This window comes from Camellia sinensis, chromosome 14, assembly GCF_055761805.1.
Source record: "Camellia sinensis isolate YWXY chromosome 14, ASM5576180v1, whole genome shotgun sequence".
Classification (NCBI taxonomy): domain Eukaryota; kingdom Viridiplantae; phylum Streptophyta; class Magnoliopsida; order Ericales; family Theaceae; genus Camellia; species Camellia sinensis.
This window is the reverse complement of record NC_138974.1, coordinates 131,906,648-131,933,596: the sequence shown is the minus strand read 5'-3', so window position 1 is coordinate 131,933,596 and position 26,949 is coordinate 131,906,648. Positions and strand designations below refer to the sequence as shown.

Genomic DNA, 26,949 nt, shown 5'->3' with positions numbered 1-26,949 from the left:
TTTTTGGCTTTACAATCGATAGAGGCACGATTAGCAGCTAACCAATCCATTCCTAAAATTACATCAAAGGTACTAATGCCAAGGGGTATCAAGTCTACGTGTAAGGTTTCACCTTTTAAGGTTACAGTGCAAGATTTGTATACATTAGTACTAAGGGCGGAATTTCCAGAGGGAAAAGACGCAGATAGTATGTATCCTAAGGGTTCGGGTGTTGATGTCAACTTGGTAGCAAAGTGTGGTGTAACAAAAGAATGAGTTGAACCAGAGTCAAAAAGAACATGGGCTAAGTGACCACAAACAGATAGTGTACCTGACACAACATTTTCAGTAACTTTTGGGTTTCCAGGCACCAGGGCAAAAGCTTCTCCTTGGCGTTTTTGATCATTTCTCGTTCCTTCAGGTACTGCGGGTCTTCGGACTGGTTCAAAGGGGCGGATGAACTTTGGACAATTTCTCAGTAAATGACCAACTTGGCCACATCTAAAGCATGCTCTCGTATCTTGACGGCATAGTCCCCAATGAATCCGTCCACAGGTAGAGCAAGCTGGAGTGGTGCCTCCTTTAGGGTTTGCAGGGCTTTGATTGCTTAGACCGGTTGAACTGGTTGTGCTTGCATTTATTCTTTTGGGAGGTGCGACACCGGGCCTTTTGTTATCTCTTTCCTAAAATCGCTTCCTCTGACTTGGCTCCCCAGATCGTAAGGCTTTAATTCCTTTTTCCGCAATGTATGCTCAATCTACCACTGTCGCATAGGTTGGTAGTTTCAGAACCTCCAGCCTATCCTTAATTTCAGGATCCAACCCTGCTTCAAATTTCCTGGCTTTTCAAGCTTCGGTGGGAATGACATATGTCGCGAACTGGGCCAGCTGTGTGAACTTACTTTCATATTAGGCCACTGTCATGGTTCCTTGCCTTAGATGTATGAATTCTGACGCCTTTTGTTCCCGTAGTGAATCTGGAAAGTATTTTTCATAGAATACTTCTAAAAATCTCACCCAAGTCACAATATCTTCCTTTTCCAGGGTAAGGAGCCACCATTCTTGTGTATCATCCTTGAAGGTGAAGGTGGCAAAAGTCACCTTCTGTCTTTCTGTGCAAGGTAGTGCGCGGAAGATTTTCTCCATGTCCCTGACCCAAGCCTCTGCTACTAGTGGGTTTGGATTGTCGATAAACGTAGTGAGTTTCAGATCTTGAAATTGTTTAATCGTAGTCGATTCTTCTCATCTTTCTAATGTCCCATTGGTTATGCTGTTTTGCAAGGCCTGTAAAAAGTTGGTGACTGCCCTTTCCATGATCTGTTCCATCGGGTTGGTACCGCTGACTGATGATCCGTTTTCATTTCCTTCGTTGGCCATTACTACAAGGCAAAATGATATAAGCGTGACATCATATTAAAACAATTTTGATACAACGTCATGTATAACATATTCGTTCTATTATTACCACATTCACATATACTGTACTAGTTTTGTTATAAATATCACCACTTTCATATTGGTGTTACCACCATGTTAATATTACCACATATACATCATTGTTACCATACATAGAGTGTTAGTCTGGTAGTCACAGATTAATGTCTAATCCTACTAATACAAAAAGATTAGGCTACTCATGGTCAGCTTACAAAAAGGGTCTTCTAGTCAGACATCTAGACTGGTCCATTAGGCCACCAGGAGAACTGGCTTTGGAAAATTGGTCCATGAAACAACCTTGGAAACTCACTTTGCATGATGGACTCAAACTCCCACCCACTAAGCTCAACTCCGAAGCAGCTCCATACTACCTGAACCATTTAAACAGGAGTACCGTGATTATAACCCCAGAATTCCCGCCCAGTAATCCGTATCGGTGTCTCCAGGTATGATGCACCGTCGGTAAAGTCCACAGCTGGGATATAAACAATGTGTTGGGGAGGTGGTGTCGTGGTACGGAGGTGGCTACTAGGATATGCAGGTCCCCTCCTCTCTGCAAAGCCTATGGGTAGAGGTGCGACCAGAAAATGTGGTGGTTCTATGTCCGGAGCAAGACCAACAACGTGGGTTGGTCCTATGTACCTTTCACGAGTGCTACCTCGGCTATGTCTCCAGAATAATAAGTCCTCATCGGGGTCAGCCTGTAAGTAAACGGATCTTTCCATGAGATGGTCAAGTGTTGGATGGGCTTGCCTGATAAGACTCTCTGAGTCACCCCAGCCCTCTAATTGGTTCGGGAGGATATGAGCTTCTGGGGGCTCGTACCAGAATAGCTCCAATAGGTTCGCCATGTCCTACAACACGAGAAGACTTAGCCTAGACATATATATAACATGACTTATATGCGTTAGACATATAACATAATAATGCAAGTTTAAAAATTTTTAAAAACTTGTACCATATATATATATTATTTTATTTATTTATATTTTATTTATATTTTTTTAAACCATTGCTCTGATACCACTTTTTGTCACGATCCAAACCCGGTACCCAAAGGCTCAGTATCGTAACAAGATAAAAATAAAATAATTCGGATAATTCTGTAGTCACAGTGCAAGCAGATAATTTAAATAAATTAAAATAAATAACTGGGTACCAATTGTTTATTTAAAAGGAAACAAAACATAGTCATTTGAGCTTCACTATATTACAAGAGTTTAATAATAAAAGATAGAAATCTAAAAAGAAAACAAAACAACATAGAGATTCATTTTCCATCTTGGTCACGCTAAATCTCGTCACTTGAAAGGGGTAACAGCTATAAGCACATAGCAGAGTGAAGAAATATTATACTATGAGGGACACAAAATGGTCATGGATATTTATTTAAGCTGAAACTTTATAAATTGAGTTGAGTTGAATACACAAATTAATTAAGTGCCAGAAACTGAAATAATCACTATAACCACGGTACATCACTAAGTGCCAAGCACTACACTGGTCAATGGATCCACGACAAACACTGGACCACAAAGTGGTCAATCACTAAGCCAATGGTAATTTAAGTCCCCCAAGGCATGGGACTCACTAAGCTAATGGTTATTTAAGTCCCCCAAGGCATGGGACTCGGGACTCCCGTGGTGGTACTTACAAAACATATTTTCATATAAGGTCATAGCCAAATATTCTTTAAAAGTAAAACAGACATATCCATTAGTTTCCTTTTAAGCAAATAGGGTTCAGAAATAAAACCACGTAACTCAAACCTTTATAAAACATAACTTTTATAAATATATTAATAAAACATAACTTGTATAAAATAGATTTTGGTAAGTCAAAACATAAGTAAAATACTTTTTGGTGACTCAAGGTATAATACAACTCACCTTAAATTAATTCCTTTATCCTTTCTTTCCACCACCACTCAAAATTTCACTCGCCGTTCTCCTTTCTACTCTCTAATTACTTGTTTTCCGTCGCCTTAACACGCAAATCTCCTCTATTTATAGGACAACAGTCTTGGGTAATAAGCTACTGACATTGACGCGGTCTACCCTTATCCCCTCATTTATAATCTTGATTTTATTTTATTTTTATATATATATTTTTTTTGATCGTGGACTTGTTGACCATTTGACCATTTTTTAAATTAAGAGTTATTACCTTCTTTGGTACTTCAAGATGACTCCTAAGATAAGTTAGGTTCACGTCTAAAAATCTCACTACCCTACTATAAATCACCACTTACCACTGATTAAAATATTTAATGTGTAGTGCTTCATTACGTATTTCTTTAACCATAAAATTTCCAATTTCTTAAATTATGTATTTATTTATTATCATTTATTTATTATTATTATTATCACTATATATATATATACTTATTTTATTATTATTATTATTATTAGTAGTATTATTACTATTATTTATTTATTTTATCGTAATGTTAAATTTAAAACATTCGAGACAACATCAGTGCCTACTAATGTCAGTTTATCTAGTAATGAACAGTAATGTGAATGTTCACATCATCTATGTTTACAAATTCAATTCCAAAAACAACAACAGTTATAGGGCAATGTAAATGTTTACATGGGTGATCACATTATGATTGAAAAGCAGAAGGTGAAATGGTGTTGCTTACTTTTGTTCCTCATGGTGGGTGGGTATGGACCACACTCAGTCGATGAAATAAACTCAGTCCAACGACGGGAATTTTGGAACGACGAAGCACCCTCCCTACGATGTAAACCTTCGCAGCGGTGAGATGAAGAGGAATCTGGGGTCGACGGTGGACGGTGAACAACGACGATGGTGAGGCAATATGAATCTGGGGTCGACGATCAGTTTTTGTTTTGGAAATTTTGTGGATTGAATAGTTGGAATGGGAATGGGTTTTCAAAATCAATTAGATGCGGGAGAGGCGGAGGAGGGTTATTTCGTCATTTTACAATTAATGGACCTAATGAAATATTCAAAAATAGTTTGGGTTTTATGGAATAAAACAGTTACAAATAGGATTTATCAAAAAAAAAAAGCTCAAAAATATACAGAATTTTCATACTTTTTTTTGCATTTTTGGTATTTAGTGAATTTTTTAAAGTTTTTTTCACAAAATTTTTTTAAAACTTTTTTTACATTTATGTTAAGTGTGTCTAAAAATTAAAAAAATTACTAAAAATATTTAAAAAATTCAGTAAAAATTTAAAAATTAAAAATTTAAAAATTTACATGATTTTAATGCAAAAGCGTCAAGACCTATCAATAAAAATATTCATAAAAAATTCACTTTATTGAGTTCTACTTTTTTTGAAAAATAAAATAAATTTAATAGCCATAAATAGTTAAATAGTTGAGACCAATGTAAAATGTGATTTTAGACTAGGAAATGATTTTCCCAAATCATGTATTGGATGGATGTCTGAACACCGAGAAGGAATAATGTTTTCAAGACTAAAGACTATGGGAAGATATCGTCTATAATTTATGAGTCTCCAATTCAAAAATTGAAATCCCCTAAAGTCCCTTTTATTAGGATCAATGTAGTTGTTTGTAAACCTAGAGCAATCGCAAGATGAACCAAAAATGTCTCCAGGATTTATTGGTGAATATAGTATTGAAACGCAAAGCATGTTAAAAAAAAGGGACAAAAACCAAAACTAAAGCCAAAAAAAAAAAAAAAAAGGACAAATAAAATGTGAAAAAGTTAATTATTGGAGGCACTAGCAGCAAGCGCATCTGGTGTAGTGGTATCATAGTACCCTCCCACGGTACTGACCAGGGTTCGATTCCCTGGATGCGCAATCGTTTTTTTTTAATTGTTTTTTCGAAAAATAAATTAGAAAATCTCAAAAACTGTCCTCCGAAACTCGTAATCTCACATGTCAGACGAAACGAACATCTCTATTCTTTCTTTGAAAATCCAAAGTCTCAAGCAATTCTTTACCTTCTAATACTTTTTCTCTGAAACTTAAATCTCACAACTAAAAACGATTCTTTAACCACCTATGAGATCAACTATCTCTGGTTTTCTTTGAAAACCCAGGTCTTAGACAATTCTCACTCACCTATGAAATGAGACCATTCTCACATCTCATCACGGCAGCGAACAGACTGATCAATCTTTTGGAAATATGCAATTCACCCTCTCAAATCTACCAAATCCAGGCTCAACTCATCGTCCAAAACCTCTACCCAGACACCGACATTGCTTACCACTTCATCACTGCTTGCCAATCTCTGGGTCTCACTGACTCTGCCCATCTTCTCTATTCCCAAATCCAGACACCCAATGTCTTCATTTGCAATACCCTCATCAAAGCCTTTTCTCACACCCAATCCCCTCTCAAATCAATTTCTATCTACACCCAAATGCACAAGAACTCCATTCTTCCAAACCACTACACTTTCCCTTTCGTTCTCAAGGCCTTCTCTGACCTACGCGACCTCAAACGAGGGCAGTGCGTCCATAACCAGATCATAAAAATGGGTCATTTTAATGATATTTATGTTCAAAACTCTTTATTGAATGTGTACGCGTCGGGTGGGAATATGGACTTGTGCCGGAAAGTGTATGATGAAATGCCTCAGAGAGATGTGGTCTCATGGACTGTTATGATTACCGGGTATCGAGAAGCTGGGAAGTTTGATGATGCCCTAGTTGCTTTTGAGAAGATGCAATATGCTGGTGTAGTGCCGAATCAAGTGACTATGGTGAATGCTTTGTCAGCATGCTCGAGTTTTGGGGCTATTGACATGGGTATTTGGATACATGGTTTTATAAAGAGGAGGGGCTGGGTAGTGGATGTGATTTTGGGAACTTCTTTGATTGATATGTATGGAAAATGTGGGAGAATTGAAGAGGGTTTGGCTGTTTTCCAAAGCATGAAAGAAAAGAATGTCTTTACATGGAATGCCCTTATTAAAGGCCTAGCTTTAGCAAAGAGTGGGCAGGAGGCTGTTTGGTGGTTTTCTCGAATGGTGCAAGAAGGGGTTAAGCCAGATGAAGTAACTTTGATTGGAGTTTTGTGTGCTTGTAGTCATTCTGGATTGGTACAAATGGGACAACAAATCTTTAGTACAATACTTGATGGAATTTATGGATTTTCACCAGCGATCAAGCATTATGCGTGTTTGGTTGATCTGTTTGCGCGGTCTGGATATCTCGAAGAAGCTTTCAAGATCATAAAAGAAATGCCCTTTGAGCCGACTAAACCAGTCTGGGGAGCTTTTCTAGCTGGTTGTAGAGCTCATGGAAACCTAGAATTGAGTGAGTTTGCAGCTTGGAAACTCATAGAGTTGCAGCCAGAGAATAGTAGTTATTATGTTGTGCTGTCTAATCTTTATGCATTGATGGGAAGATGGGGTGATGTGGAAAAGGTTAGGATGCTGATGAAAGAGAGGGGACTTAAGAAGAACTTGGGTTCTAGTTCAATAGAGCTTCAACCTCAGGATCATGTTCATGAGTTGTTAGCACAATAAGTCTGTAGCATTCACATATAGAGAGAGAAAATTGGCATGTATGCAATTCAGCTGTTTGAATTCTTTCTTTCGATATAATAAACTTAGCAGTAGCAATTAGAGTTCATTTGGCTTCTAAATGAACTCTCATGTCGACATGCCATTCGTCAACTGATTTGCACAAACATTATGTTGACTCAAGGGCTGATGTTAACGTCCTGATTGAAAACGCGGTTTGCTGCTGTCTGAAGGAAATGAACTATAAATTAAGGGGATTGGATGCTGCAGATTTTGTTGGGATGTCTATTTGACTTGTAAATCAAGGACATTGGACTCTCCTGATTATGGGGTTGTCTCATTCATCAACTGTAAGCACCCATTAACTTTTTCTTCCCTTTCATTCTCTTTTTGGTTAGATGAGGAATTAAGGAATGATAGATAACTAGGGTTGATAAACACAAGTCCTTGCTCATTTAGGATTATAATGTAGGAGTATTTCCTTTCATCAGATCCTTCCTAGGAGATAATCGGGTCCACAGTCACAAAGTCAGGTTGCATTTATCAACCAGACATAGAATGAATGTGTGGAATTTGTAATCATGCTTCAATTTTGGACAGAAAGAATAAGTTACAGAATTCCTGTGCATGCAACTGTTTGTTGATTTCAAGATTTCCCTTCGAAAATTTTTCTGTTTTAATTTGGTTTAGTTTTTAGTCTTTGGTGATGAAGTACGATTTCTGTGACTTGAGAAACTGATATTTGTAAATTTGTTGATTGAACCCTTTGTCCTTGCCAATTTGCTTGTTATGCTGTTGGATAATTTAGAAGACATCAGTACCTCTGTTCTAGTGATTGCATGTCAAAGAATTTTGTGTTATTATTTTTTTTTTATAAAAAAATTACCTTACAGAACTGCTTCTCTTCACCAATTTGTAAAATTCTGAACTTTTGTGGGCTGTGCTCAGTTAATGGTTCAAAATGGAAAAAAGGAATGCATACAATCCAAATATTCCACAAAGATAGGAAATTTTACTTCTTGATGGTCCTTGAGATACAAAAATTATTTCATATTGACTTGGAAAGTTTACTCTCAACCCATCGAAGGGATGAAAGACAGGAAGACTAGAAACGTACAAAGACAGAGAAAATTGCAAGACGGGGTTGAGAGAACATTGTGTGCTACGTTGAGTACGGAGATTAACTTTAAGCATAATTGTTGGTTCGCATTGCCATGACCTTCAACTAGGCCGGCCTTGCGAGGATATCAGCACACCAGGCGCTCACGTGGGGCGGGAATCAAAGAGCTTCTTTGCTTGAGTACCCATTAGGATTTGAGTGTTGGGCAGGTGGTGCATGTTGGCCAATGTGAAGCATTCTCCGCCCAAGTACTTCGATTGAGCCAGCTGAGCCGCATACACGTCCAAAACCTTAGCCAGCTTTGCCTTGTTCTCCTTCATTACCGAAGCATCCATTGTCATGCCAAACAGTGGTTTAATAGCTAGCTCCCAACTCAGCTTCAAAGCCACAGGATCAAACTGGTGAGCCTCCACCCCCATCCACACGGACAGGATTGCCATCTTATTTGGGTCCTGGCAAATCAGCTGGTTCCCCTTGTCCACATAAGCGTGTGGCATGTATTGATTAATTGCCCTTGACTCTGCAATACAACGGCCAAGGAACAATAAAATAGCTATTGTATGAACTCTGTATCAATCATTTGTGCATAGTTGATCGGCATTAATTCATTTATACGAAAGAGTTTCAAATCTCCATCTTCAGAGGCTGGTACTGGACCAAATGGCTACATCAATAGGGCAAACAATTGTTAGACTACAGCTACTCTGTCCATGGCATGAGTTGCAGGTTAAGTGCTTTCATAGCTACAGAAACAAGGCAGATCCTTTCTTTATGACAATCATATTAGCTAAGGCAATTTTGGCCCTTGAAATGTTAACTTTTATTATTATTATTATTTTGTATAAAAAAGAAAAAAGAAAAAAGAGAAGAGATTAGTTATTTAATCCGCTCAACTAGTTCAGATGTGTAAAATTCTAAAATCTCACTAATAGACCTAACGCTGTGCTTGATAGCCGGATTAAGTTGACTGGGATTATGAATATGGTGAGATTACACATATCATGTCGCGTCATTGTGAGTTGAATTGAGAGAATTTTTTTAAGGATTTCAAACAACTTCCTATTAAAAATAAAAACGAGTGCTTGGAATTTGAAATCACATTTCAATTATCCACATGAAGAACAAGCTACAAAATTCCTTTTATGTAACTGTTTGTTGATTTCAAGGCCTAGCTTTGAATCTTTTTCATTTTGGTTTGGTTTAGGAAGTTCCATTCTTTCGTGATGAAATGTGATTTATCTAATTTGAGAAACCAATATTGGTATATCAGTACCTGTGTTCTAGCAATTGCAACTCAAAACATTTATTAAAAAAAATAAAAAAACAAATTATTTTTCTCACCAATTTGTCAAATTCTCAACTTTTGTGGGGCTGAGCTGAATTAGTGGTTTAAATTTAAAAAAAAAAAAAAAAAAAAAAAAAAAAAAAAAAAAGGAAAGGAGGAGGAGGAGGAGGAGGAGGAGGAAGGAAGGAATTCATTAAGTACTCTGCACAATCCAAACACTCGACATAGGAAACTTTTACTTATTGATGGTACTCGATCAAGATACCAAATTATTTCAGATTTGACTCACAAAGCTACTGCTTTCTCATCCCACCGAAAGGATGAAGAAAGACAGGAAAGACTAGAAACAAAACACACAGACAGAGACAGTTAGGAACACAAAAGCCGGGAAGTAGAGACAACATCGTGTGCTTATTTGTTGGTTTGCATTGCCACGACCTTCAACCAGGCCGGCCTTGCCAGGATATCAGCACACCAAGCACTCACATGTGGGCGTGAATCAAAGAGCTTCTTAGCCTGAGTAGCCATCAGGATTTGAGTGTTGGGCAGGTGATGCAGATCAGCCAAGGTGAAGCAGTCTCCACCAATGTACTTGGAGTTAGCCAACCGAGCCTCATACACATCCAGAACCTTAGCCAGCTTCGCCTCGTTCTCCTCCACTACCGCGTCATCTGTTTTCATGCCAAACATTGATTTATAAAGAAGCTCGAAACACAGCTTGGAAGCCACTGGGTCAAACTGGTGAGCCTCCACTTCCATCCACACAGATAGGATTGCCATCTTCTTTGGGTCCTGGCATATCAACTGGTTCCCTTTGTCCGCGTATGTGTGTGCGATGTATTGGTTAATTGCTCTTGACTCTGTAATCCAACCACCCAAGACATCATAAAATATGGGCGCACATAATTAGAACACAAAAAATGCATCGTGTAATTGAGATTTGCTTTAAACATGATCTCAATTTGTTTTATTCATGATTCATACCCACATCCGGAATGAATCAGCCATACAAATACAACGTAAAATTTTAAGTTTATATGTAGCTAGCATTTCATTGATCATATCAATAAATCAGTGCATATGGTAGCTAGGCATTAGTTTATTTATACCAAAGAGCGTCAGATCTCCATCTTGTAAGGCCGGTACTTGACCAAATGGCTACATGAAGACCACAAACAATTGTTAGAATTATATTTAAAATAAAACGAAAAAAGACTACAGTTACCCTGTGCATGGCTTGATTTACAAGTTTAATGCGGTGCTTGGATTATGGATTTTGATAGAAATTTTAAAATGAAAAAGGATTTTTCTTTTCAAATTACTATCCAAATCTATGATCCAAACACAACGTAACTGTTTTCATAGCTAAAGAAACAAGACACAATTTTTATTTATTTTATTTATTTATTACAGTCATATTAGCTAATTAAGAAAGACAAACAATTTTGGCCCTTCATATGTTAATGTTTATTTATACAATTTTTGTATAAGAATTAAAAAGGGAGGAGGCTACCAACTTGGACTAACCCATTGACTAGAATTCTTACCCTTTACTAGCAGATCAAAGTTCAATTTTTTGTCAAAGGCAAAACTTCTTCTCCCCACACCAAAAATAGAAAACTCAACAAAACTTACTCTCCCCAATCTACTCCATACCCAAAAAAGAGACTAGCTACTTTGTGCATACCATAAGCTTGTTAGATTTGGCTCTAAAATCTTAAATTTGAGCGTCAATTTGTTGTGGAAGGAAAAATAAAAGAAGCAACAGAAATGTGAAAAAAGTTGAGCTTCCATTTTTATTACCCTTTCCTACTATTTTTTCTTTTCTTCCACGAATCCTTACTAAAATTATAAATTCAAAACACAACATTGGTGGTGGTGGTGGTGGTGGTGTGCTTTCCTTGGTCATATAGATTTTGTTGATGACAATCATATAATATGAGCTAAGAAAAGACAAATATGTGTATGGTTTAGAGTTGATGTTTTTTTTTTGTTTGTCTACTTACATTGAGAGAAAGGAAATGAGGTTGTTTGTGCTCGCCGGATCTCATGTCAACCGGAACAAACTCGAACTCGAGCTCTTTCTCGTTCAGGCAAGCAAACACTCGCTGCGCCGCCGTGGAGAGTACGCTTCCGTGGACCTTCATCGTCGCCGAACTGTTTGATAATTGATAAAAAAAACCAAAGAGAAAAAGAAAATGAAAGAGAGACTATTAGGGAGAGGAGAGAATGATATGTAAGGCCGGTTGCTTTTAGGATAAAATGGAAGGAATTGATAGTGGGAGAATTGATAAATTATTTTTATATAAAATAATAAAATAAATAAAAAAATATAAAAAATTAAATATTATATTTAAAAAAAATAATTTTTTTTTTTAATTTTCTTATTATTTTTTTAATATCATCTCTTTTTTTTTCTTACCAATTCTCCTTTTAAGGAGATTACTAATACCAAGTACTAATAATCTCCCCCTCATCTCTCAAAATAAATATCCCATTAATAATACTAAGAGTCAATTTTCTTCCTCTAACCCAAATAAAGGGGCCTAACGCCAAAGAATTAATGCACGAATTTTTATAAGGTCAGAATTGGCGACCACTTTATCATCTTCTTGCATTATTGCGCTATGGGTGGGTCACCACCTTCCTCTTTTTCCACAATACTTTAATTGGGTTGATGCACTCATAAGACATAGTTTAAGAAGATTAAATAAGTGTACTTTTTGACTTTTTATAAAATATAAGTTGGGTTTGAAGTGATGTGTTAGAGAAGTGATGTGACTTAAATAAGATGATGTGACTTAAATAGGATAGTAACTTTTTGACTTTTTGACTTTTTATCTTTTTTCAATCATGTCAAACTTAGCCTAAATATGATAAAATTAAAAAAGAGAAATTTGGCTATAAACCCCCCTTATCTTCCTTTTATTGTTAAAAAGACTAAGAAAAAAATTATACTTTTAAAACCCCCTCATAATTATAAAGTCTTATATAAAGGACAAAATTTATTATTTAAATATTTTATCAGACTATTATACCCTCAATTAAATCTTCCCTAATCACAATCTCAATCTCTCAAGCTTCGTCTGATACAACTATTGCATATACATAGATGATGACTCCATGGCTAGGGTTTCAAAGGAGATCTGGTCGGAGTGACCAGATCTGGTAGCAAATGCCTCCATAGAAACAATAAGAAGATCAAAATAGCAAAAGTTCATCCTCAATCAATGGCTTCGTTGTTTGCACCTAAGGAATAAGCTCTTTGTCTCAAGATCTGAATAAGCTCTTTGGAGATTTGAAAGCTAGGGTTTCGGAGCAGATGGGGGAGATTCGGAGTGTGGTGGAGATGGCTCAATTGGAAGCGGAGAAGAAACATGATGAGGTTATTGATGAGATGCTTGCGATGTTGAATGCGAAGGCTGAAGCTTCGAGATTGAAAGAAGTTGAACAGGAGGTTGGGAAGGATGTGGATGAGAAACAGTAGAATATATGTATATATATATATATATATATTTGTGTGTATGAGTGTTGTTGAACACATGTATTATTTTCATTGAGATTTGTGATTGTTGATGAAGTTTTAGTAGTGTTTCTTCTCAATTAGATATGTTGATTTGTTGATTAATTTATTTTGTTTTTGTTTGTTTGTTTGTTTTTTGATTTATTTTTGTTATTTTTGATCTAATTTCATTTTGCTCTGTTTTTTTCATTTGACAGAACTAGAGTAAAATTTTACTCTGTATGAAAGTAAAATTTTACACTCTGAAACTAAAGTAAAATTTTACTCTGTATGAAAGTAAAATTTTACTCTGTATGAAAGTAAAATTTTACACTCTAAAACTAAAGTAAAATTTTACTCTGTATGAAAGTAAAATTTTACTATGAAACTAAAGTAAAATTTTACTCTGTATCAAAGTAAAATTTTACTCTGAAATACATAGTGAAGATGGTTTAATAGAAGAGCTGATAGATATGAGGGTAATATAGTAAAAGAAACAAGTTTTAAAATATCAGGGGGTTTTGAAAGTACTTATATAATTCTTGTCATTTTGAAAGACAAATTAGATAGTGAGGGGGCTATCACCAAATCCCCCATTAAAAAATTATACAATGTGATCTTTAACCATTAAAATCATTAAATATATTAAAATTTTAAATTCTAAATAAATAATTAGACAATTAAAAATAATAATTATCAAATTCCACAAGTGCCTGCATCTAGGTCCAAATTCTTTCCGCTTGTTGGGTATTTGTTCCCTCCCATGAGGTTTGGGGTTCAAACCTAATCGTTCTAGGCCCAAGTTTCTAAAGAGGGTTAATTTTGTAATCAACAAAAAAAAATCTTACATCAATTAATTTAGCAATTTTCTTTCCAATCCAGCCATGTATCAAATTAAAATCATTTATTTTTACTATAAAATTTTTATATTTTGATTTTTAATTCTATTAATGGATTCCCTTATTCTCACTTACATTCTATATATTTTTAATTTTTATTTTAACATTAATTTTATTAACTGGAATTACATTTCATAAGTTAATAACTAATCAATTATATAATGTCCCTAACATTATTTTTTCTAGAATATCAGTTGGAATTTGCTTCTTTTGATCTTGACAATTACTTTTAAAATGGAAGTTGAAGAAGAGTGCTGTCATTGTTAAACGCCAAAAAACAAAAAAAATATTGGCCATATGCATGGTTTCATTGATGACTTTCCAGCAACCATATAGCATCACCCGCATGTCATATTACTCACCATTCAATGTGGAATATAATTTTCATATTTATCCCAACCAAACAAATGCCAATTTAATTTGGAAAATAAAATTCAAACCAGCCTTGGTAGACCAGCAGGTGTTTTTGTGGCCCTCCAATGGGCCATAACGTTTGGGGTTGAAGCCCTAAACTCGCAAGCCCAACTTTTTAGAAGGGCAAACTTTATGGTCCAAATTTGATTTTTAACTTAAGGTTGTAAAAAAAAAAAAAAAAAAAAAAAAAAAAATCATACAAAACTATCATGGGATGTGTCAAATGTTATTGTGACTAATAAGACTATAATATACATGGACCTGCATTGCAATTACAGACATGCGTACTAGCATGCGTAACTGCTAGCCACTTTGGCTTCGTGTTCAATAGAAAATTATTTAATACTCTTAAGGTAAGTTTACATGGAGCATTAACATAATCTTTATTAATTTAAAAAATAGAATTTAATATTTTCTTGTTGATTTTTAAGATACAATATGATGAATGATATAATATAAATAGTGTAAATAATGCTCAAAAGTCACCAATAACCTCTCTGGTGTTGGATGTTGTTGCTAGCTACGACAAAATAATAATAATAATAATAATAATAATAATAATAATAATAATAATAATGAGTATAATAGTAACACTACATGATGCCACCGGCTAATAAAAAGTTATATCTCATCAATATCGTGTCTCGAATATTGCAAGAGATTTTCTCCAAGCTTGGCTATGATGTTCCTATGGGGGGGCATCTATTGGGCTGTCTTGGCTGACACTTGGGCCATGTCCTTGTATGATAGGCCTAGTTTGGGCCCAGGTCGGTACATTTGTGTAATTGTAAAAAGAAATTATTTGTAAGCACATATATGAATGGTGGCAATTTATTTATAGCTACGCTGATATTGAATATTTTTTGTTTATTGAATCTGCTAATAGACACTTGGACATTCACTTATACTGTGTTTCATTTATCAATTTGAACAAGAATGTAAAAAGAAAAAGAAAAAATATAAATAAAATATAATAATTTACTTACGTTTCATACACATTTTTTCATTTTTCATTTCTCATTTCTCATCCCAAATCGTTATAGCCAAATTCATAAACCAAAAATAACCTTAAAAACATATGTGAACCCTGGCAGGGCTCACCTTGACATCCAACTTCTCCCACCATTGAAGTTTTGGTAACACAAAAAAATTAAAAAAAAAAAAAAAAAATTGAGTAACCCCCAGGAGTAATCCTGGATATCTAATTCTGAGTGGTGTAGAGGTGTAGGACATGGGTAATCTCAACATAACGACTTTAAAAGTTGTTTAATCAATGCACCTTTATTTTGCTATATTGAATGCTTGAATCTCAGGATGGACATACATTTTATTATTAGAGATAAAAGTTTTTTTTTTTATTTTTGCCAACAAATCCTTTCTCTACAAAAATTTCTTCACAAATTCAATATTCAAATATAATTTTTTTACAAAAAGATTATGAAATATAATTTCCCATAATTAAATATTTTAAAAAAGCAACGTGATGTTGTTCTTCAACTTTTAATAATACTGATAAATAGTGTGTTGAATAATGATTCAAAACGATATCGGGAGAGCATTGTCCTATTAATTAAAGAAAATAAATGGATAGACACACCCACCCACTGATGATGGTGATAATGATAATAATAAAATTGTACTGGGTATGGGTGTGGGGTCTAGAAGCCAGTTGCTGTTTGGTTAAAAGTTGTAAGAAGATCTTCAACGCTTCATAGTTAAAACTCTAATGTAACAATGAATAGTGTACAATAATTATCGAATAGTAATGTTGTTTTAATGATCAAATTGTTATTTTTAACTTTTCCCTCCATTTAATTTATTCAATTCAATTATTCTAAATCACTGAAGTCATCCGAGATATCTGCTAGGTAGACGACAACTCCAAACCATTGAGAACATCTCTGAAGATGACCATTCTAAATCATTGAGGTCATCTCTCAAGACATTTTCCAAAACAACCGGTCGAACAACCAGCACAACCAGCCCTGTTGAGAAGAAGATGAACGATATTTTTGTATAATATTATTGTGCTGACAACTTTAACTGTAAATAAAAATTTATGTCAAATTTGACCCAAAAAAAATAATGACGATTTTTAGCAATACAAATAACAGACCATTAGAGTATTATATTTTTTTACACCTACAATATTTTACCTTTAACAATCTTTTTAACAGGCCGTTGGAGATCCTCTGAAGTGTCATGGGTGGTGGCAATGAAGATTTTAAAAATGATCAAGAGGATTCATTAAAGCAAAGGTTTAGAAAATAATTTATGCTTTACACCTCACCACAATCTATTTCATCATATTTCATATAATTTAATTAGAAGATTGGATAATATATGCTATCCACAAAGTCCAATGATTAAATAGTACATTCATTATCTTATTGGTAACCATTCAAAGCATTGCATAATGGCGAAAAAGATATATAATGCTAATGCAATTTTTTATTAATTTAGTGGTAAATAATTACCAATTGATTATAAATCAATCAAATTGGTGAAAGTTGCGTTTGAGGGCTACCTAAGAGCACCTCCAAATAGAGCTGCCCAAAAAGCTGCCAAATAATAATTTGACAAGCAATAATGCTAAGTGATTCAAATTTTTTTTTGTTCGAATAACTTAAATATCACAAAACAAAGTCATTTTAAAATGACCTTCTTTTAACACATTTGAATCATTTGAGCCACACACGAATTCGGATCACAAACCATTTTTCTTTGGCAAGAGTGAGAAAAAGTAGACCTCCACCGGCTTACAATTTCTCCTGTCACATATGGCAGATATCAAACATGCCACATCATCAAACATAACAAAATTTTGGCTCCAAAGTTATTGATCCTCTCCCAGAAAAATCTCCCAAAATGTTTGAAGTTTTTTTTTTTTTTTTTTTTTTTAAGAACGAAATTCACCATTCTTTGTAAAATACAGAATTTGTTTATTTATTATTATGTTCCTTCAATTTATTTATTTATTTTTTATGAAAACAAATTTCACCAATTTTTGCATTTTCCAGACACCAAATTCACAAATTTCAGAATGAAAGAACAAGAACTTGTCACAAATTTCAGTCAAGAACAAATTACAAATTTCACAAATTTCAACAATTTCCGAATGATCAGTCAACAATTTCAAAAATTTAATAAATTTCTGACGCAATCTGAAACTAATTTAGAAGATAAATACATGGATTCCAGAGAGAGAGAGAGAGACATACAGAGATGGCCGACTGGTTTTGCCGATTAGCACTGGTGGTGATGATGATCAAAATGAAGATAGAGGGTCGACTGTAGTGGATGGTTCAGGAAGAAGATAAGGATGAAGATGGAGAGAGAGAGAGAGAGATGCTCAGCCTTGATGAAAATGAAGTGAGTTTGGGGATGTAGAAAGGTGAAGAATATTCCAGAAAGTCAATCTCAGTATGAAATCATCCAACGGTTTGGATGGTGTCTTGCTATGCAAATTTATGTTTGGATGGTGTCTTGGTGATGCTCAGCCTTGATTATTGCATGCTTCAGAATTTATGAGAATTTATTAAAAAATTTTAGGGTAATGATACATCCCACTAAAAATAATTGTGTTCACCACTAATGAGTTGGTAAGTATTTAAAAAAAAAAAAAAAAAGACACAAGCAGTAGGTCATGTCTATTGCCACATTACTAGTGATACTTTTAGAACACCATTTTTATTGATGTCAAGCATTATTGAATTTTTTATACATTTGTTTAGTCAGATAAAATGTAAATATTTAATTTGTTTTTTTTAAAAGCGTCATAAAAGACAACAAATAAATAATAAAAAAAGTTATTAAAAAGTCTATATCCAACTAAATTTATTAAATTAGAGAAAAAAATAATTGAAGTTTGTCAAAATGACATATTACTATTGAAGTATCATTATTATATTTTGATAATTTATTACTATTCATTGTTAAATTATAATAATAATAATAATACTATTATAACAAATGCCATTAAAAATGATCTAACGAAATTTCAATCCTTTTAGGGCAAATTACATATACATCCCTCGAGGTTTGGTTAAATTACAGATACCCCCCTGAGGTTTCGGAAATTACATCCCGCCCCCTGAGGTTTGTATTTTCATAACAATTTACCCCCTGAGGTTTATATTTCATAACAAATTACCCCCTAATTTCTTATGCAAATATAGCATTCAGGGGGGAATTCGTAATTTCTCAAACCTCAGGGGGGTATTTGTAATTTAGCCAAACCTCGAGGGGTGTATATGTAATTTGCCCTTTCTTTTAAAACTATAAAATTCAAATTAACATAGAAACGAATTATAAAATTTTATAAATCCAATTTTACATGATATTTCCATTTGTGACTATCCAAAACTCAAATTTAAAAGTACCATCATCATTACATCTTTCTTGGAGAAAATTTCCATCAACAATTGCACGTAATTACGAATTATCTTATCACTGAGCAAAATGATATATAAATTCATTTTTTAAATTTAATGATATGTAAATAAAATAATTAATTAATAATTAGAGAAGATAGAAAAATAATATTATTTTTAATATCTTAATTGATTGTCATATTATTAGACTTGAAAATTAAATCTAATTTTTGTCTTAAATAACAATACCCTATCAATAATACTATAAATTTAAGCTTAATTATCTAATTAAAATTTTTATTTTGTTATTCAGATTTATTATATATATATATATATATATCATATTACACAAATTCAATCCTACCTACACATTTTAATTCAAGACAAATTCAATATAGTTAGGTTTCGTTTGGCATCATAGGTTAGGGTTAAAATAGTTACAAAATGATAAAATAAATTAAATAGTCAATAAAATAAAAAATCAAAAAAATTCATCCCGAATAAAATTTTTTAATTTAAACTAAAATAGTCAAAAACTCAATCCACTTCCCAAAGACTTAAGTGAGAGATTCTTATAATTATTTTTTCATTCATTAGAAAATAGGAAGCAAATCCTGCAATTCCAGATTAAAATATTTTTATAAAAATGCTAGAGGCCCCAAAAATTCTACCAAAAATTTTATCAAATGTCTCACATGTGTGTGGGACCTACATGGGACCCACATTGTGTGGGTCCCACACCCATGTGAGATATTTAGTAAAATTTTTGTAGAATATTTGGGGTCTCTAGCATTACTCATATTTTTAAACTTTCCGACCAGCTTCCTCAACCATCTCCGCCACCTTTGTCCAAGCCGGCCGCGCCAACATTCCGGCACACCAGTCACTCACGCGCCTCCTCTCCTCAAAAAGCCGCTTCACTGGGGTCCGCATTAGGTGGTACAAATAAGGAAGGTGATGTAGGACAATCTTCACTGTATTTAAAAAGATTTAATTCTGTTGTGTACAAAACAACAACCAGAATATAAAGAAAAAAAGAAAAGGAGAGAATATATTTGATTACAAAAATCAAACTCGAAATAAAAATAAATAAATAAAAAACAACACTGATAGTAATTAAATAACTTACTTGATTTAATTTCTTCGAATTATTTTTCTGATCAAGTCCAGTGTTTAACACTGTCTCCTTAAGACAGATTCGTCCTCTCCACGGTGCTTTCAGAATTCGGACGTCTATCTCCCAGGATGAAATGATCTTCCACAAACAATAGCAGCACTACTAATTGTTTGTCTTACGAACACACTAAGTGTTTACACTCTTTCTTTTGAAAATAAAATGCAGCAAGATGAAGAATAGAAAACAGAAGTGAAATACGAAATTTCTGAATGCAAACATCAAATGAGGGTGGTCCTATTTATAGATGTGAAGGTGGCTCTTCATTTTGAATTAAACAGGTATGTAGCTCTTGGTTTTGAATTGAACAGGTATCATACCTGTTGGGTTTTGAATTCAAACAGATTTGAATCAATTCAAACAGATAGTAAAACGAGAAGGGCCCTGTTTGGGTGTGCATTAATTCCAAAACAGTTTATTTCTGTTTGAAACCGGGAAGGGCCCTGTTTGGGTGTGCACTAATTCCAAAACAGTTTATTTCTGTTTGAAACCGGGAAGGGCCCTGTTTGGATGAACAAATAATCCAAACCAATTTAATTTGAATTATGGATTTTATAAAAAAAATAAAATTAAATTCAAATGTTTTTGGCCCAAAAAGATTAGAAGCCCAACCACACACCACGCACCCGCGCCCAAGCCCAGCCCAGCCCGACCGGACGGACGGCGGCGGCGGCGCGCGCGCGTGTGTGGTGATTTTTGGGTCCAATGGGTCTAGCCCATTTTGCCCATAACCTCTCCCTCTAAAACACTTGGGTACCCCTTGGGGCACACCCCAAGTATCTCACCCTAAGCCTTATAAACCCTTTCAAAACCTCCCACCAAATCAATGTGGGACAAGCCAATTTACAACCTTAAGGAATTTCCACCAAAACTCCATTTCCATGGAGCACACTTTGGCTTCAATTTCTCATTCACTCGGTAATGGTTTTGAGCAACCAAATATACCACGTGAATCACAACGCGGCATAGAACGCGTTACCACTTTGACCCGAGTAAATCGACACTCGGGGTCCACCTAAAAAATAGACCGAACTTAGGAAAAATTAACCATTTCCAACAATCCCCCACATGAATGGAATTTGATGACAACGGAAATGCAACAATATGCAGACTTAACGAAAGAGTATAAGTCGAAAATATCTTGCATCAGGATAGGTAGTTTTCGGCCTTGAACCTTCCCTAGTGATAACCTATCGGACTTACTGGCTAACCAATGGACGCGATGCCTTGAATTGTTCAGCCGTTTGTGTAAGCCAAGACAATAGATTTCACACAAAATATCTTCTAACACATCGTGGTTCTCACTGTTGTGTTCATTTTGGCCTTGAACGCGCCTGGTTTTCATAAGTGTTTCTAGAGAATTTAGCCTTTGCATTCTCATAGAACCGGCCCCAGTTCAACACTCATATAGGTGATTCTTATTGTGAGTATCTCTTTATACTCGTCTTGATTTTATGCCTTAATCAAGATATAAGTAATCATTAAAAGAAAAGCTTATTCTTATACCCCTGCAGACAACATATGTTGCAGATATCACTCTCACCATAGGAATGGGTAGGAATCTTAATCCCTTGGTGATTTCTGGCGAGCCATACATAACTTAGTTGTCCCTTTGAACTTAGTTCTTGGGATCTCCAGTCAGATAAGTAGGGTTACCATTATGACGACTCTTATGTAATAGGCTTTAATCCCATCCCCTTTGATGAACTATACACTATCTCTTTTGTCAAACCTTTTGTTAACGGATCCGCAATATTCTCTTTAGATTTTATATAATCTATTGAGATTATTCCGTTTGACAACAATTGCCTTACAGTATTATGTCGACGACGTATATGTCGTGACTTACCGTTATACATGTGATTCTGTGCCCTGCCTATTGCAGATTGACTATCACAATGAATGCAAATAGCTGGCACAGGTTTTGGCCACATTGGAATGTCTTCTAAGAAGTGACGAAGCCATTCTGCTTCTTCACCTGCTTTGTCTAAAGCAATGAACTCGGATTCCATTGTGGATCGTGCGATGCAAGTTTGTTTCGTGGACTTCCAAGAAACAGCAGCGCCTCCTAGAGTAAAGACATATCCACTAGTGGATTTTGAATCTTTAGTATCCGATATCCAATTGGCATCACAATAACCTTCGAGTACTGCTGGATATCGAGTAAAGTTCAAACCATGATCACGAGTAAATCTTAGATATCTAAGAACTCGAATGATCGCTTTCCAATGGTCTTCTCCAGGGTTACTAGTGTACCTACTCAATTTACTGATAGCATAAGCTATATCAGGACGAGTACAATTCATTAGGTACATTAGGCTTCCAATGATTTGGGAGTATTTTAACTGAGACACTGCATCACCTTTATTTTTCGATAAATAAAGACTGATGTCTACAGGTGTTCTAGCTAAATTCAAATCATCCTTGATAAATTTATCAAGAATTTTCTCAATATAATGAGATTGAGATAATACATATCCGTCAGATGTTTTAGTAATTTTCATTCCTAATATAACATCTGCGACCCCCATATCTTTCATATCAAATCTTTTGTTAAGCATCTGCTTAGTTGATTTGATCATGTTTTGACTGCTTCCAATGATAAGCATGTCATCTACATAAAGACAAACTATGACATATCCTTGGTCAGTGTTTTTAACATAGACGCATTTGTCACATTCGTTTATCTTAAACCCATTAGTAAGCATTGCATGATCAAATTTTTCATGCCATTGCTTAGGTGCTTGTTTTAATCCATAAAGGGATTTTACAAGTCGACAAACTTTCTTTTCTTGCCCTGATACTACAAACCCTTCGGGTTGTTCCATATAAATCTCTTCATTTAGATCACCGTTTAAGAAAGCTGTCTTAACATCCATTTGATGTATTTCTAAATTAAACAACGCTGCTATAGCAATAAGCATGCGAATGGATGTTATTCTTGTCACAGGGGAATATGTGTCAAAATAGTCCAGACCTTCCTTTTGTCTGTAACCTTTAACAACAAGTCTTGCTTTATACTTGTCAATTGAACCATCTGCTTTCATTTTTCTCTTGAATATCCATTTATATCCAAGAGGTTTAGAACCTGGTGAAAGATCCACCAATTCCCAAGTATGATTTTGCATAATGGATTCAATTTCATTATTAACAGCCTCTTTCCACAAAGGTGCTTCAGGACCTGTCATTGCTGCCTTAAAGCTTTGAGGTTCATTTTCTAACAAGTATGTCAGAAAATCTGGACCAAAGGATTTTGATGTTCTCGCTCTTTTACTTCGTCTTGGTTCATCATTAGTTAAATCCTGTTGGTCGAGACTATTACTAGTCTCTTGTGTTTGATTGTCATTAGTCTCTTGACTTTGTGTACAATCATAAGTTCTTTTCTGTGAACTTAATTCCTGTCCTTTCTTGTAAGGAAAGACATGTTCAAAAAACACAGCATTCCTTGACTCTATAATAGTGTTCACATTTATATCAGGTATATCTGATTTATAAGTCAGAAACCGATATGCACTACTATTCTGAGCATAACCAATAAACACACAATCTACTGTTTTTGGTCCTATCTTAGTCTTTTTAGGAACAGGTACTTCAACTTTTGCCAAACACCCCCACACTTTTAAGTATTTGTAGGAAGGTGGTCGACCTTTCCACAATTCATAAGGAATGCTTTTGGTTTTCTTGTGGGGTATTCTATTAAGAACATAATTAGCAGACAATATTGCTTCCCCCCACAAGTTCTGTGGTAAGCCTGAACTTAGTAACATGGCATTCATCATTTCTTTTAGGGTTCTATTCTTCCTTTCAGCAATTCCATTTTGCTGTGGAGAATAAGGGGCTGTAGTTTGGTGAATAATGCCATGTTGTGCACAAAATTCATTTAATGGTGCATCATATTCACCACCCCTATCACTTCTAACCATTTTAATGGTTTTACCAAGTTGATTTTCAACTTCTGTTTTGTAGAGTTTAAACATTTCTAAGGCTTCATCTTTACTTCTAAGTAAATAAACATAACAATATCTTGTGCAATCATCGATAAATGTTATGAAATACTTTTTGCCACCTCTAGTTTGAATAAACTTTAAATCACATACATCAGTGTGAATTAATTCTAGAGGTTCGGTTTTTCTTTCAACCGATTTAAATGGAGCCTTAGTTAGTTTCGCTTCTACACAAATTTCACATTTATGATTAGGATTAATTTCAAACTTTGGTATATAATCTAAACCAATTAATCTACGCAAAGCATCAAAATTCACATGTCCTAATCTACCATGCCATAAATTTGACTCAAGAATATAAACAAAAGATGTGTTATTCTTATTCATAGCAACTTTCGGTACAACTGTCATTACATTTAACTTAAAGAGACCATCACTCATGTATCCCTTACCAACATACATACCACTCTTTGTTAATACAAACTTATCAGACTCAAATACAAGCCTAAAACCATTTTTACTTAACAAAGACCCAGAAACTAAATTCTTCCGGATGTCAGGTACATGTAGTACGTTGTTGAGGGTCAGTTCTTTCCCTGATGTCATCTTCAAGATTACTTTCCCTTGTCCAGCCACAGCAGAAGTAGAAGAATTTCCCATGAAAAGTTGTTCACCATTTGCAGCCTCATTGTAGGTAGTGAACATCTTCTTGTCCGCACATATGTGACGAGTTGCTCCAGTGTCAACCCACCACTCTTTGGGATTTCCAACCAAGTTAGCCTCAGACACCACAGCAGAAAGGTTGATGTCATTCACTCCGTCAGAGATGTAATCCAATTCTGTTACATTGGCCTGATTGGTGGTCTTCTTACTTGTACTTCCATGATTCTTTTTAGGGCGGTGGCAGTCAGAAGCTCGATGTCCAGTTTTGCCACAGTTATAGCATTTTCCTTTGAACTTCTTGCTACTATCGCCTTGTTTAGGACCATCTCCAGTAAACTTTCTCTTTTTGTTATGTGGTTTATGAACTTGTTCAACCACATTTGCCTTGGACTCAATGGGATTTTTCCCATTCCTCTTTTCAGCCTTTCGGTTATCTTCTTCAATTCTTAACCTTACAATCAATTCATCCATAGTCATCTCTTTGCGTTTATGTTTTAAATAATTTTTGAAATCTTTCCAAGCCGGTGGTAACTTTTCCACTAAAGCTGCGACTTGGAATGACTCGCTAAGAGACATACCTTCTGAATGAATATCATGCAAAATTATTTGAAAACTTTGAACTTGAGATATTACCGTTTGGGAGTCTACCATAACAAAGTCCAGAAATTTACCGACGACAAATTTCTTCGTGCCGACATCTTCTGTCTTGTATTTCTTCTCCAAAGAATCCCACAATTCTTTTGCTGTTTTCAGAGGACTGTATACATTATACAGCATATTGTCAAGGCCATTTAGGATGTAGTTTCTGCACAGGAAATCTGAATGTTTCCAAGCATCTACAGCGGCAACAACTTGCCGATCACTTTCACCCTCTTTAAGTGCTGGAGCCTCTTCATGGAGAAACCGGGCCAAATTAAGAGTTGTAAGATAGAACAGCATCTTCTGCTGCCATCTCTTAAACTCGGTACCATTAAATTTTTCCGGTTTTTCTCCATGATTGATTGGTACATGAACATGGTTCTGGATAGGGACCGATGTAGGTGTAACAATAGGAGTACCACTGCCAGATGCAGTTTCAGTTGTAGTAGCCATAATCTCTGATTACAAAAATCAGAAAATATTAAAACACAAATTAATTTTCTAGTTACTAAAACCAGGAAATAATTATAACAACAAAATATTTTTATTTTCCTTGTTACTAAAACTTGAAAAATAAAATATCACAAGAATTTTCTGTAATACCAAATAATATTCTGAATTGTTAATGACACCAGTATCGTACTACTAGTAGTTGTCAAAGAAAAGAGACAGTATATTACTACTATCTGTCAAATAGCATAAATCACTATTTGTTTTTCCAACCAGAATATTAATTTGAAAACACAGAAAATTAAATACAATGAAGATACCCAAAAAAGGATTCTGTCTCAAGATTGTAGGACAATCTTCACTGTATTTAAAAAGATTTAATTCTGTTGTGTACAAAACAACAACCAGAATATAAAGAAACAAAGAAAAGGAGAGAATATATTTGATTACAAAAATCAAACTCGAAATAAAAATAAATAAATAAAAAACAACACTGATAGTAATTAAATAACTTACTTGATTTAATTTCTTCGAATTATTTTTCTGATCAAGTCCAGTGTTTAACACTGTCTCCTTAAGACAGATTCGTCCTCTCCACGGTGCTTTCAGAATTCGGACGTCTATCTCCCAGGATGAAATGATCTTCCACAAACAATAGCAGCACTACTAATTGTTTGCCTTACGAACACACTAAGTGTTTACACTCTTTCTTTTGAAAATAAAATGCAGCAAGATGAAGAATAGAAAACAGAAGTGAAATACGAAATTTCTGAATGCAAACATCAAATGAGGGTGGTCCTATTTATAGATGTGAAGGTGGCTCTTCATTTTGAATTAAACAGGTATGTAGCTCTTGGTTTTGAATTGAACAGGTATCATACCTGTTGGGTTTTGAATTCAAACAGATTTGAATCAATTCAAACAGATAGTAAAACGGGAAGGGCCCTGTTTGGGTGTGCATTAATTCCAAAACAGTTTATTTCTGTTTGAAACCGGGAAGGGCCCTGTTTGGGTGTGCACTAATTCCAAAACAGTTTATTTCTGTTTGAAACCGGGAAGGGCCCTGTTTGGATGAACAAATAATCCAAACCAATTTAATTTGAATTATGGATTTTATAAAAAAAAATAAAATTAAATTCAAATGTTTTTGGCCCAAAAAGATTAGAAGCCCAACCACACACCACGCACCCGCGCCCAAGCCCAGCCCAGCCCGACCGGACGGACGGCGGCGGCGGCGCGCGCGCGTGTGTGGTGATTTTTGGGTCCAATGGGTCTAGCCCATTTTGCCCATAACCTCTCCCTCTAAAACACTTGGGTACCCCTTGGGGCACACCCCAAGTATCTCACCCTAAGCCTTATAAACCCTTTCAAAACCTCCCACCAAATCAATGTGGGACAAGCCAATTTACAACCTTAAGGAATTTCCACCAAAACTCCATTTCCATGGAGCACACTTTGGCTTCAATTTCCCATTCACTCGGTAATGGTTTTGAGCAACCAAATATACCACGTGAATCACAACGCGACATAGAACGCGTTACCACTTTGACCCGAGTAAATCGACACTCGGGGCCCACCTAAAAAATAGAC

The 26,949-nt window shown here is 35.0% G+C and overlaps 3 protein-coding genes and 1 non-coding gene across 5 annotated transcripts; 2 read left to right on the top strand and 2 right to left on the bottom strand.

Annotated features, from left to right (window-relative positions):
- The first annotated feature begins 5,150 nt into the window (after positions 1-5,150).
- TRNAG-CCC (transfer RNA glycine (anticodon CCC)) lies at positions 5,151-5,221 on the top strand. Its single transcript has one exon. It is a non-coding gene; the product is annotated as a tRNA-Gly (tRNA).
- Positions 5,222-5,287: 66 nt separating this feature from the next.
- On the top strand, positions 5,288-7,524 carry LOC114307806 (pentatricopeptide repeat-containing protein At5g66520). Its single transcript, XM_028253218.2, has one exon. It carries the CDS (start codon positions 5,493-5,495, stop codon positions 6,897-6,899), a length of 1,407 nt encoding a protein of 468 aa, XP_028109019.1. The 5' UTR covers positions 5,288-5,492; the 3' UTR covers positions 6,900-7,524.
- Positions 7,525-8,159: 635 nt separating this feature from the next.
- On the bottom strand, positions 8,160-8,513 carry LOC114307771 (glutathione S-transferase). The gene has a single exon (XM_028253182.2). The coding sequence runs from the start codon at positions 8,511-8,513 to the stop codon at positions 8,160-8,162; it is 354 nt and encodes a 117-aa protein (XP_028108983.2).
- Positions 8,514-9,526: 1,013 nt separating this feature from the next.
- LOC114307805 (glutathione S-transferase) lies at positions 9,527-17,636 on the bottom strand. Of its 2 annotated transcripts, none has more exons than XM_028253217.2 (4): positions 17,338-17,636; positions 11,308-11,458; positions 10,411-10,459; positions 9,527-10,161 (listed from the first exon to the last, which is right to left on the bottom strand). In XM_028253217.2, the coding sequence occupies exons 2-4, from the start codon at positions 11,446-11,448 to the stop codon at positions 9,713-9,715; spliced, it is 639 nt and encodes a 212-aa protein (XP_028109018.2). In that variant the 5' UTR covers positions 11,449-11,458; positions 17,338-17,636; the 3' UTR covers positions 9,527-9,712. The 2 variants fall into 2 exon arrangements, with proteins under 2 accessions (XP_028109018.2, XP_082760350.1); XM_082904224.1 differs by lacking the exon at positions 17,338-17,636 and adding an exon at positions 11,724-11,870.
- Positions 17,637-26,949: the final 9,313 nt, after the last annotated feature.

Bases quoted from the DNA above. Each gene is read 5' to 3' on its own strand.
- LOC114307806 (XM_028253218.2), top strand. From the start codon at position 5,493: ATGAGACCATTCTCACATCTCATCACGGCAGCGAACAGACTGATCAAT.
- LOC114307771 (XM_028253182.2), bottom strand. From the start codon at position 8,513: ATGCCACACGCTTATGTGGACAAGGGGAACCAGCTGATTTGCCAGGAC.
- LOC114307805 (XM_028253217.2), bottom strand. From the start codon at position 11,448: ATGAAGGTCCACGGAAGCGTACTCTCCACGGCGGCGCAGCGAGTGTTT. The intron at 10,460-11,307 runs GTAAGTAGACAA...GTCTTCATGTAG, and splicing joins CTCATTTCCTTTCTCTCAAT to CCATTTGGTCAAGTACCGGC. The intron at 10,162-10,410 runs GTATAAATAAAC...GTTGGATTACAG, and splicing joins TGGAGATCTGACGCTCTTTG to AGTCAAGAGCAATTAACCAA.